Source organism: Scatophagus argus, chromosome 22 (genome assembly GCF_020382885.2).
Source record: "Scatophagus argus isolate fScaArg1 chromosome 22, fScaArg1.pri, whole genome shotgun sequence".
In the NCBI taxonomy this organism is placed as follows: Eukaryota; Metazoa; Chordata; class Actinopteri; family Scatophagidae; genus Scatophagus; species Scatophagus argus.
Window position 1 is genome coordinate 15,178,073 of NC_058514.1, and position 12,665 is coordinate 15,190,737.

General features: G+C 40.0%; 1 protein-coding gene across 1 annotated transcript; it reads left to right on the forward strand.

The window, feature by feature from the left end:
- The first annotated feature begins 177 nt into the window (after positions 1 to 177).
- On the forward strand, positions 178 to 12,191 carry gdi2 (GDP dissociation inhibitor 2). The gene is made up of 10 exons (XM_046378508.1): positions 178 to 348; positions 5,982 to 6,089; positions 6,644 to 6,743; positions 6,975 to 7,109; positions 7,344 to 7,542; positions 7,674 to 7,805; positions 8,187 to 8,286; positions 9,380 to 9,551; positions 10,009 to 10,208; positions 10,992 to 12,191. Exons 1-10 carry the CDS (start codon positions 304 to 306, stop codon positions 11,142 to 11,144), a joined length of 1,344 nt encoding a protein of 447 aa, XP_046234464.1. The 5' UTR covers positions 178 to 303; the 3' UTR covers positions 11,145 to 12,191.
- The last annotated feature ends 474 nt before the right edge of the window (positions 12,192 to 12,665 follow it).

The window sequence follows — 12,665 nt, forward strand, 5'->3', positions numbered from 1 at the left end:
CATTGGAACTCACGGTCATGTGAGGACTTGGAAGTTGTATTTCTTACCACATGTTAGCTGGTAATGCCTGGTCTCCTCTTGCATATCAGCTTCATACAGTGGTAAGACTGTTTCCCTCAAGTAGAGCTCATAAGTTTTCGACCAGATACTTTGCGCCTCTTCTTCCAAATGATTGACACTTGAGAAGCCACGCCCCGCGAGGCGCCTGACGCTGAATCGCAGCCCCTTGTCATTTCCAGCCCCGCAGATCTCCATTTTCTTCTTTCCCGATATTCAGGTTCAGAAGAGTAAAGATTTGGAAAAATGAATGAAGAATACGACGTTATCGTTCTGGGCACCGGGCTGACGGTGAGAAGGAATCAAACGATGCGGTCTACACCGTTGAAATGATTTGCAACCTGTTACCAACGCAGTTAGCACTTGACAGTTGGGCTTTGAGCTAACTAGGCCTAACGAGCAGGGCTAGAGCTAAGTAGCTAGCTTAGTCGCTAACCGAGAGTGAGAGACTACTACTTAATTAAAGGAAACGTTGGGCAAAGTAGCTAGTGCTAACCGTGCTAAGTGCCTGGAAAGATTAACTGTACTTGACTGCTAACTTACACAAAATAAGTTGAAACTCATGATTCTTTTGTTAGTGAATGTTGTCTTGTCTATGAGTGTATTGAGGTCAGTTACTTAACCGGTTATTTGGAAGTTGGGCGCCAGTTCTGGCAGCTTTTCTAAGTGAAGATAAGATTATACGCGGATGATTAGTGTGCTAACGTTAGCCGACCTAAATTAAGCTAACGGCTAAGTAATTAGCCCGCTAACAGCGGAATAAAGACGTGTCAGCTTCACCGATTTATCTTTGGTGTACACGGTGTTTGTTAGCTCAGCTGTTGACTTCATCGCACCTTAAGTTAACGTTTGTCACTTAGATATCCAAGAAAAGTCGTTATAACGGTAAGCAGCTAACAAAGTAACTTAGGCTATTGTAAATTTCTGTGCCCGTCCGTTCGGCTGGACAGTAAAATGAAATCCAAGCTGATTAAAACCAATTCTCACAAAGTTAGCAAGACTGCTCAGTTAAAGAACTAATAGACTGAGCCGAATTACTTTTAAGTAGTTTATGTAACTGTTAGAAACTGTATTTGTTAACCAGTTCACCTCTAAAGGGTTACTTCTTGCTTCGCTTGAACTTCATTCTACAACACCAAAAAAGTTGATCTAGCATAACGTCAGATGGCAATTTATGGGCAATTCCCTTATGTGTAGGGGTTGTTTACCCGGAAAGAAACTTTGTCAGCGTTAACCATTCCACGGCCCGACAGACAAAAGCATACTCCTGACAGGCCTTCTGACTTGCTGTCAGTTTTACGAGGCTGAAGCGTGACATGGAAGTACCGTGATGAGTGCTGTTGATGACCGATGGGCAGCTTCCTGTCATCGTCAAGGAGTTAAATTCATTGTACTTTCTGGGCTGTTCTTAATATGGAGAGCATTATCTCCATATAATATTGAGATATTGTCTGCAGCTCAACAAGCCTAGTTAAGTTTCTGTGCATGCTATTTCTTTATGAACAAACACTGACTTACAAAGTGTTTTGCTGCAGGCCGAGGCAGCAGGGCACAAGCAGAACGCAGCAGAAAGGGGGCTGGCTTAGCTCACATTTGGGTGTGGTTCCACCAAGACTGAGGAACCGAAAGTACACTACAAGCTCTGTTAAAGCAGAGCTGGAGAGCCTAAAAAGTGCTGCAGACTGTTGTACAGCGTAGTTTCATATGATTTTAGTTCTGTTATGCAAATCAGTGACTTCACTTCCTCATACCGTGCGGCCTTTCCTTTATATGTTATACACTTACACTACCATGGCCATGTCAGCAGATTGCTAATTGTCCTGAAATCAGAATGGTATAAAGTGCGGTACGGACTTACCAAGTGTAAATTGCATTTACTCGCATTAGATCGTATCATTTGATAATTCCTTCCAATTTTTTCCCGTCTTTTAACCAATGTCACGTTTATATGTAATTTCTAAGATATGAGATGAATTAATCCTTTACTGAATGTATTTTGGCCTTTGTAACCCGCCTTGGAATTTTTGATGGGCTAAGTGTTTGGGGGATGAGGTTTCCCATCTGTCCACTACTAATGACACACGAAAGGAGTGGCTTGGTGCAAAATATCAAACTGTACATAAATGCTGTATGGTTTGGGTTCGAATAATGATACACTTAGTGATTGCAGTAAGCAGCTTGGTGTCTGAAGATGAAACAAGTGAATAGGGAAGCATTTCAGTGGTTGAGGCTTTTGTTTCAGGAATATACAGAGACTACAGTGATGGTTTTACAAATCCTGTGGTAGTGGGGAAGATGTCAGTTGTGGACAAACATTTTACTTCCTTTCTACGAACTATAGGTATTACAGTGAAATAATAATATATCAAAAGTGAATGTTTTTCATTAAAAGCAAAAGCAATTAGCAGTAAAGAACACTATTATTACTCAATTGTGAAGGCAGTTTTCGTAACACCTGTTTATTTTATGTCACAAAAAAATGAATATTTTGGGGGGTTTTGACTGAGGGTTAATCAGAGCTTTTCAAGATATCAAGGTTGGCTCACATGTTATATACCATACAGTCAACAAAAAAATGGCAAATTACTCTTTGATTAACAATAATTAAAAGTTAGTATTGCTAATTATTTTCACTGTGCCAGATTACATGTGCATTGTCTAAGAAGTGTACAGTTGCTGTGAGCCTTGTGGCTATTTAAAGAGGAAGTGGTGTTAAATTAAAGGAAATGAAAACAATGCTTGCCTTCACTCACAATGTAATGAATGTCACCGTGCGTAGAAGTTTCAGCCATTGCCAGTTAAGTGTTGGCCAAACAATCACTAAAAGCACAGTCTAAGGATCTGCATTATTATAGCGATAAAAATCAAAATTCCCCTTGAGCCAGCACATTCCTGTCTAACTTTATAAGTTCATCACATGTTTTGAATGTAGAACTTTAATCTTCTGTGTTGCTAAGATAGGAGTGCAATGAAGTAGATGTGCCATACAGTAAACTGCAGTTTTATGTCATATATTCTTCATATGTAATTATTTTAATTATCTATTAATGTACAACAGCAGATCATCTTACAATGAGCCCAACAACTGAGCCTAGTGAATTTAAGTATGATTTAAGTTTGGTAAGTCTGGCTTGAAACTCTTGAAAGTGTATTATAATTGTAATTTCCAGTGTGGTAAAACCATAGTTATTGTTGTCATGCTCCGACTGGGATGTTCTGTCGTGATTTTTTTTTTGAACTGCAGACACTCATCCAGCTCTTGTCTCTTGTGTTGGACTTTGCTGCCTGGCCTCTCGCCCTCTTTCTGATTTTTATGGTCCTTACTTGTTAAAAATTGATCTGGGACTTTGCCTCTGGTCCTGATGTTTCATCCTTTATTTTCTGCCTGACCATACACTGGATCAGTCTGTTTTCCTCTCTGTCAGCATGGCCAATACCCTCTGGCAGAAGCAGTGATGACTAGGCTGCCTCCAGCTTGTGTGAAAGCCTGCATTTGTAAAAGCGACAGCAGGTCATGCTGACACATGCCACCTAAAGGGTGACTATTGAGAGCTGCTCTGTATTTGTCAGAAATTTATCTGTACAATGATGGTATGTCCTTCAAATCAGTGGCATTGAGAGACCATACAGTAGATGAAACCCAGACATTCACAAATAGACATGATCAGATTTCACTGGGGCATGTTATTTTGGGAGTGCGCTTATGGAAGATGCTAATTTGGATATTTCAGGATGTAGAGAAGTAGTTATGTCACTGAGTTTATGAAGGGGCCATCTGAGGTATAGTTTATATTCAAATTAAGGCTTACTACATGACCAGTAAGCATTGTGTTTTCAGACAATATCTCCGCCACTGTTTTAATTAAAGAGTTTGGTCTAGACCCGCTCTAATTGAAAAGTGTCATGGGATAACTTTTGTTGTGAATTGGCGCTATATAATTAAACTGAATTGAATTGTTTTCACGGAAGAAATAGAAGTTTTACAGCTAATGGGCATTTGGCTTTGATAGCAGCAATATGTGTAGTCCCACCAGCAAATTGTTTGTTTCATCAAAATTGATTGTCTAAATCATGTTTTGACGTAAAACTTTGATCCATTCTCTCATTGGTTTTTGGATTGCTTCTTTTGTTTTAAATCAATGTCATTATCTTTTGGTTTGGACTGTTGGCCCGACAAAACAAGCCATTTGAAGACTTAGATAGATAGATAGATGGGTATACTTTATTGATCCCAGGCTGGGAAATTGCAGTGCAGCAACAGCAATACACACAACAAGCTAAACAAAATATTAAAATAGCAAAATAAAAAGTGGCAGCTGTCGGTGTGCTGTGTTATGTTAAGACTTAGGAGTGAGCCTCATTTACCTTAATATAATTAATATATTGCAGCATTTTTTGGTCTGATGGGAAAAAAAACAAAGTGTCCACTTCCTTTTGGTTTCACTGTCCTTCCACAACAGGAACGCAGTTCTCGTCACCCAGTGAAATTTTTGATGCATTGCTGTTTTTTAACCATGACAAACCAGTTGGCCCATGTAGATCCACAGTGCAAGGTGGCTGTCGCTCAGTAGTAAAACTTGTTGTAGAGTAAGTTCCACTTTCTCTCAGTTTCTGTCTCACACTGCTCAGAAGCATGTCAGACATTAAGTTAGAACTGGGTTTATCATAAGTGAATTCTTGGGATCTGTCTGGTCATTTTGTCAAATTAAATAATTGTTTCATACAAGCTTAGTCCATCTGCCACTCTGTAGTATAAAGTGACGAAAAGAATGTTAATACAGTTGCTGTAATATATTTGAAGCTCAAACAGTCCAATCACATATGATGATGGTGAACTAGAAGCTATAGACAGAGTGGCAGTCATTAAGCCTTTAAGGATGTCAACATTTAATCGTTAATATGTTAACTACTGAGATTATATTTGACTGATTATGCTCTATGTTCCATAGACCAATTTGCATGCACGCACATTCCATCAGCTAGCAGTCTGAGGTTAAAAAAAGAAGAAGCATGCCTTATGAAGCTTGGTGTGGAAATGAAAGGCAATGAAGTAAAATGTAAATTCTGTAATGTTACTCTTCAGTGTAGTACTAGCACTACTAATACTACTACTACACTGCTACTACTAACACAAAGATCACGTTGCTGCTAGTCAGCGTGGTAGAGGACAAGGGATTCAAAGTAGTAGTCCAGCACCTCTGTTCCGAGTATGTTATGCCAGTGAAAGCTACAGAGACCAAACAGGCAAACAGGCAAGCTTGCTCTGACCAACAGCTGTTGGACAGCTGTAACAAACAAAAGCTATAACACAACTACTTGTTACTTCATCAGTGGTGACTGGGAGATGCAACCCAGTGTGCTCCTCACTCTCTGTCTGGCACATTTCAGCAACTAGTTTTTCAGTAAACCCCCCCTTTAAAAAACAATCAGCCTTTTAATTAATGGTTACTGGGTATCAGGCTGTTCAAGGCAAAATGAACTGCAAGTGACATCCCTAATCCTGTATCGTTAGGGCAGTAGTTGCTCATCCGCTCTGTTCTAGCTAGACCCAGCATGCAGCCAAAAGAATTTATCCCCACAGATCAGAGAATGAAAAGCCATAGACATGCCAGACAGAGACCACATCCATCCATTTGTATGAAAATGGTGGCAGCACTGAGTGATTCCTCTTGTGCAATGAAAGTGGATGGTGTGACAGAAGGGTTTGAAGTATTGAAGCTTGGGAACAAAACACAGACCATGGAAAGCATCTGTCTCATTTTTAATATAATACTTAAATGACTGTATGCATGTAGATACAAGCTGAGTTCAGCAGAGACAGTATTTTGGGAAACTGCTGAAAAACAGCTTGCAATGTTTGGAGTTTCCCAGTATCCTGTTGATCTCGGGTTTAATCTCTCTTCTGTTTTGGTTTCTCCCAACAGGAATGCATTTTATCAGGCATCATGTCAGTGAAGGGGAAGAAGGTTCTGCACATGGACCGCAACGCCTACTACGGAGCTGAGAGTGCCTCCATCACACCTCTTGAAGATGTAAGTTCACATTCCTGTGACCCTCCTTGTTCACCTGTGTCACACTGGGGAGGTTAAACTAGTTAAAAATGTAGACGTTAGGAAGCAAGAATTCACACTATGTGGAACTGTGACAAATAAACCATAAACAAAATATTTATTTAACCTACGTGACCTACTTTACATAAAAATCAGTAACTCTTGTTGTTAAGGGTGTGAGTCATGATGAATTACAGAAAATGAGTCTGTAATGCCTGTAAAGTTACATCATTATTGTTTAAACAAATCAGTATTGTTTGGTTCTTGCCTGTTCCTCGCACTTGGCCCAGTTAAACGTGTTTCCAAGGAATAGCAGCAGTCTGCAGCTCTGATTTTGGGAATCTTTGCTCTACATTATCCACTGTTCAAACATGCCAAAAGTCTTGTAGTAAAAACTGCCTGTGCTTTATCATTACCTCTCTCACTAGGGCGGCCACTTTCTCATCCCAGCCTGGGAATAAGTGCAACAAGACATTTGTTAAATGCCTGAAATGGCTGTGTCTTGATTCAAGTTTGCTTCTGTGTCCCCCTTATAGCTCTACAAGCGCTTCAACCTTCCTGGCAAACCCCCTGAGTCAATGGGAAAAGGCCGGGATTGGAACGTGGACCTCATCCCTAAATTCCTCATGGCCAACGGTATACTTAAATCACTTGCTTATCATGTGCTGCTTTAGCTTGTGACTTAAACCTTTTGAAACAAATATTTGCGATATGTTTATGTATTGATTGACTTGTGTTTCCAATTAGAGCTGTGAGCTTTAGCATATTAGCTCTGTATGCTCATGTTAATATTTCATAAATGTTTATATGTGTACAGTTAGTAACCTTATTTTAAGTGACGCTGATGTTTGCCTCTCCTTCTCTCAGGCCAGCTGGTCCGCATGCTGCTGATCACAGAAGTCACTCGCTACCTGGATTTCAAAGTGGTTGAGGGCAGCTTTGTGTACAAGGGGGGCAAAATCTATAAAGTCCCCTCCACGGAGACTGAGGCTCTGGCATCTAGTAAGGACATCTAGAAGCCATCAGGGAAATGTTTTTGATTCATTTTCTGCATTTCTGTCTTTATACTGATGAACTGAAAGAAAAACAAAATCTTTTTCTCTTTAATCTTTATTTTTAATTTGCAATGTGGTTTGACTCTAAACATTCACACTATCAGCTGCTGGATGCGTGTTGATGTAAAGCTTGCATTTTGACCTGGGTCCACTCAGAGCCTAAACTCTCGCTCTCCTAAAGGTTTGATGGGCTTGTTTGAGAAACGGCGCTTCAAAAAGTTCCTGAGCTTCATCGCCAACTTTGACGAGAAAGACCCCAAAACCATGGAAGACGTCGACCCCAACAAGACGACTATGAGGGACGTTTTCAAAAAGTTTAGCTTGGGCCAGGACGTCTTGGACTTCACTGGCCACTCTCTCGCCCTCTACCGCACAGACGAGTCAGTGGTCTTTCTAATTGTAGAATAAATGTTATTTTTCTGAATACTTGCATGCAGTTGTGATGTCATGTCCCCATCCTTCTTCATTTGTACAGTTGAGTTTTAAATAGTCTCCATATCTCTTTCCTCAGTTACCTGGATCAACCTTGCATTGAAACAATAAACAGGATAAAGCTTTACAGCGAGTCTCTGGCCAGATATGGCAAAAGCCCATACCTCTATCCACTGTACGGCTTGGGAGAGCTGCCTCAAGGGTTTGCCAGGTAGGACACGGTTCCTTTAAGGCACTTATGTGTAATATTTGTTATATCTTTGTGCTGCAGCATACAATGTAATGAACTTTCAAAGTAAACAGCGTTTGCAAAAGGACCTTTTGAACGCTTGACGTAGCTTCTGAAAATTTCTGCAGAAGTTTCACAATTATTCCCAATATTTATTCACAACAATTTTGCAATATTTATGAAAGAAAGATTTCTTAGCAAATGTGCTCGCCAAGTGTGAAGTCGTTCAAATCAATGGTCGTTGAGAAAATCAAAGGACATACAGAAATTTCTTCCTTTCCTGTTAGTTGTCTGCTTTCATATAGTTCAACACGAATCACTTGGCTTAAATCATAACATGGTAACGTTGTGTTTCTCTTCCAGGCTGAGTGCCATCTATGGTGGGACGTATATGTTGAACAAACCCATAGAGGAGATTGTGATAGAGAAAGGGAAGGTGGTGGGAGTCAAGTCTGAAGGAGAGGTGAGCATTTTGTTCTCATGTGTTTGGATTTCTGGTGGCTTGTGAAGTCCAGTGACACATTGTGTATAATATCAGACTTAAACTAGCGGCGTTTGTACTGAGATGGTAGTGTTTTGCTGTTATAATCAGAGCTAACTTTCAGCGCAAACAATTGATAAAAAATCACAGGTGTTACTGGGAATTCCAGCATGTTTTGTTGTCTGAGATGCGTCCATGTGGGAAATATTGGAGACAAGCAGGTCCATCTGTAACAATTTGCTAGAAATGTGTAAGGAGTAACTCTGTGCACATAGAGGAGTTTACACACAGAGCTGTGGGTATGCGGATGAATATTTGATTCAACATTAAATTACATTTTTGCCAGACAAGTTATTTAATATGTGAGACACAACATTTAATACCATAATCCTGTATAATACTATGCAGTAGTTGTAGAGTCATTAGACTGATTAGACTCTTCCAATCCATACACAAATACCAAGCAGTTTTACAAATCAGTTGCACAAATCAGACCTGAACAAATATTAATATTTTACCCACAGACCTTTAACTGATCTCAAATATTGAGGTTACAACTATATTCATAATGCAAAGTGTACACGTTTTTCTTAAATGAGTTGTTGCACTCCTTTCAGAGGATGAACCACAGGGATGTTCCTTTTCACCTGGACTGGCTGTTTTCCCAGTAGAACATCAGTTTCACCACCTAGGAGTAGCTTATTTAAACTGTAGTAGGTATAGAGACAAATTTATAGAATCTATAGCTGGTAAATGTATGTGTTCTAATTGAGGGGTGACAGACTGTGCTGTCCTGTGTAGAATAACGTCCCAGTTTTCCCATCAGCTTTCCAGTGTGTGGAACTCAAAACTCTGCACACAAATGTAATCTGGTCTGTGCACATCAGATTGTGTGCGCACACATATTTAACAATCCATAAACTAAAAATGCATGCCACAATATATTTTATAGGAAGCTATTTATATTTTATAGGAAGTGAGAATCTGACGTGAAGTTGAAGTGGTACATTTGTCAAAAACTCTCCAAAACTAAGCACAATTTTTTTTATAAATTTGCTACGTTTCCCTGTCATAGATTGCCAGGTGCAAGCAGCTGATCTGCGATCCCAGCTATGCAATGGATCGCTCCACCAAAGTGGGCCAGGTGATCAGAGCCATCTGCGTCTTGAGTCACCCCATCGCCAACACTGGTGATGTCAACTCTTGCCAGATCATCATACCCCAGAATCAGGTCAACAGGAAGCACGGTGAGTGCCTACAGGAAATGAGCAGATGACTTAGAATTTACTGTGTTTTCGTTTCTTTGTCATCTTAAATAAAATGCATCTGGAAGAAGAGGAGATAATGTTGGTATCATAACTGAACGCTCTGTTTAAGTTATAAAGGTTCTGTTGCTGATAGGAGTTAAGAGAAAAAACATCAATTTTTGAAGCATTGTAATCCTCCACAAGCTCATTGGTTTGGATCATATTGTGCTTCAGCCGCTGAAGCTCTCTCTCATTCCCCTACATAATATGATATGAGTCTGGATAGACATGGTTGTAAACTGCGGGTTGATTGGTGTGCAGAGGCACTAATTCTGAACCAAACTAAAGGAACATTCTTAATATCTAACCACCAGTTAGACAGGTAACATTAAATACTGATCTTTAACGTACCCACAGGCAAAAAAACGCACTTTAACTTTACTTTTTCTGTTTCTAGACATCTACGTTTGTATGATCTCCTTTGCTCACAACGTGGCAGCGCAGGGTAAATATATCGCCATCGCCAGCACCACGGTGGAGACAAGCGACCCTGAAAAGGAGATCAAGCCCGCCCTGGACCTCCTGGAGCCCATCGAGCAGAAGTTTGTCAGCATCAGTGACCAGTATGCACCCACTGACATGGGCACTGACAGCCAGGTATGTTCAGTGGGTTAGGATGGAACACAAAGGACCCTATCCCTGTTGTTTCACAGTTTCCACATATTTACAGCAAATCAGGTGTGCTTGACATAACTGCCTGTTTTTCGGGGCCTTCTTTTTTTTCTGCAATTGGAGCAGACATTTACTTCCTTTCACTTCACTTTAGTGAGCAGACTTAGAAGTTGTTTGAGACAATTGAGGCAACACAGTGAACATATTATACTGTATACTTGCTCAAGAGTTTGGCCAGGACACATTATTTCAGCAGTGACCCTGTGAGAACATAAGATGTCCTTCAACTGTTACCTGGTAAACATGCAGTCTGAGCCAGTATCTTTGCACCCGCTTGGTTTGTTGCAGAAAGATATGCAACTGTGTGCCCTCTGGATATTTTTAAGTTTGTAAGGTTTACAGTCTCTAGTTCACCTCTTGTCCATGGCATCTTCCAGCCCTGTATGCTAATGTGTGGGAAGTAACAGAATCTCTTTTATACTTTAAGCACATCTCAATATTTTAATGACCACTGAGCTTTTTTGTTATGTTGTATAAACAGGAAAATGAATGTCAGCAAAATGTCCTGAATAGGAGACACTTCTGTGGTGTGTTTCTTTAGTATAATTACTGTGTTTATGTGAACTTATTGTATTTTTCTGTTATTGACATCGTTTAAGAATTAAAACTAAGATATCTGACCTGGACTTTTTATCTCTGTGTGCACTGAAGGAATAGTTAAAAGGCTTCTTTAGCTGTTAATTCATCTCATTTTCCTCCTCCTCCTAGATTTTCATCTCTCGTTCATATGACGCCACAACTCACTTCGAGACCACCTGTGATGACATCAAGGACATCTACCGGAGGATGACGGGCTCAGACTTTGACTTTGCCGAGATGGAGCGCAAGAAGCAGGACATCTTCGGCGACGCCGCAGAGTAGAAGCAACACCCGCCACAACACTCCTGATTATCAAAGACAACGCTGCCGATAACTGAAATCTTAAAATAGAAAACCTACACAAAAACGTACACACCAGTGGGCCAGCTGATTATCCAGGTATCCGGTTTGCCCATAGAGGAAGATCACCATATATAGAGAGATATGATATAGTATTGTTGGATAGGGTTCAGGGAGGGAGCTGTGCTTTTACAGAATGCATACAGATGGTTGTTGCACTAAACAATGGTTATGCCTAAAATACAGAACCCTACATTCTTCTGCTGCATCATGTAAACATGATGCATAGTCCAAAGATGCCAAATGATAAGTCATAATCAGCAGTATCTTACAGAGTGGTGTGCATCGAGGGTGGGGGTGTCCAGTCTTTGTGTTGTTGTATAAAAGGTGTTATTGCAGATATATAATATTTCTACATCAGCTATTTGGTCTCTGCAGGTATTTTTTTTCATGTCAGCGTGAGTGAGCGGTGGCTTGGCTCGGTTCGTCATGTGAGTAGCTGAATGTTACTCAAGGATGATCAGACCCAACAACAGCACATACAAGTGGCCACTCAGCTGTCAGATTATATTGTCATTTATTATTTTGTGAAATTAAAGTGGTAAAAGTGGTGCGTGGGTTTGATTTTTTTTTTTTTTTTAAACCCCTTTTTTTGTCTAATCTCCAGCACAGCCAGACATACTGTAAGCCAAGCCACATGGGTGACTGTAGTCCAGCATAAACCACCTGAACCTGTTTTCAACAGCTTGATTTACTATAATGCATCAGAGGAGATATATTAGTTCCTGTATTATGCAAAGTGATGGCTGATCCGAGCATTAACAGCAGATTAATGGGAGGTGTGGTTGACTGTAATTGCTTAAGAAGGACCAAATGTGTACTGCAGCAGTATTGAATTGACGAGAGCCCCGTTATATCCTCCGTTGTGAGCAACTTAAAAAAAAAAACAAACAAACAATAAAAACAACCCACCTTGGGCTCAAATGATTTCTGTACTGCAAAGTAAAAACATCTTTGTCAAAAACCAAAGCTGTGTTTGACTTTTTTTTTCTTCTCTTTATTTTAAGTGTTTGTGTGAAGTGACCACCTGGTGAATGTTTGCATCAGGAAGAAACACACCTCTAGATTTCTGCTGCTCACAGAGGCTTTTTATTTATGTTGAGGCTTAAGCTGAATCATTCCTGAACTTTAGACTGATTTCAACAAAATAACTGGTTATTTATTTAAAATCATATGAGTGTAGTGGCCTACAACCATAACAGTAAAGAAAGCACTTTCAGAGTAGTGTTACGGTATTCAAGTTCTTAGTCACAGACTTACTGTTGTACACTTGACAGAATTATCACGTTCATAACAAACCTTTCATTCGCACTTTGAGGTACCTGAGGACATGGACTTCATTTATTTAGACAGCTAAAAAAATGTGTGATTTCTACCTGTATTACTGAGACACAGTGGTGTCAACCTACCAACAGAACAGCTGAACTGAAGATGCTGAAAGAT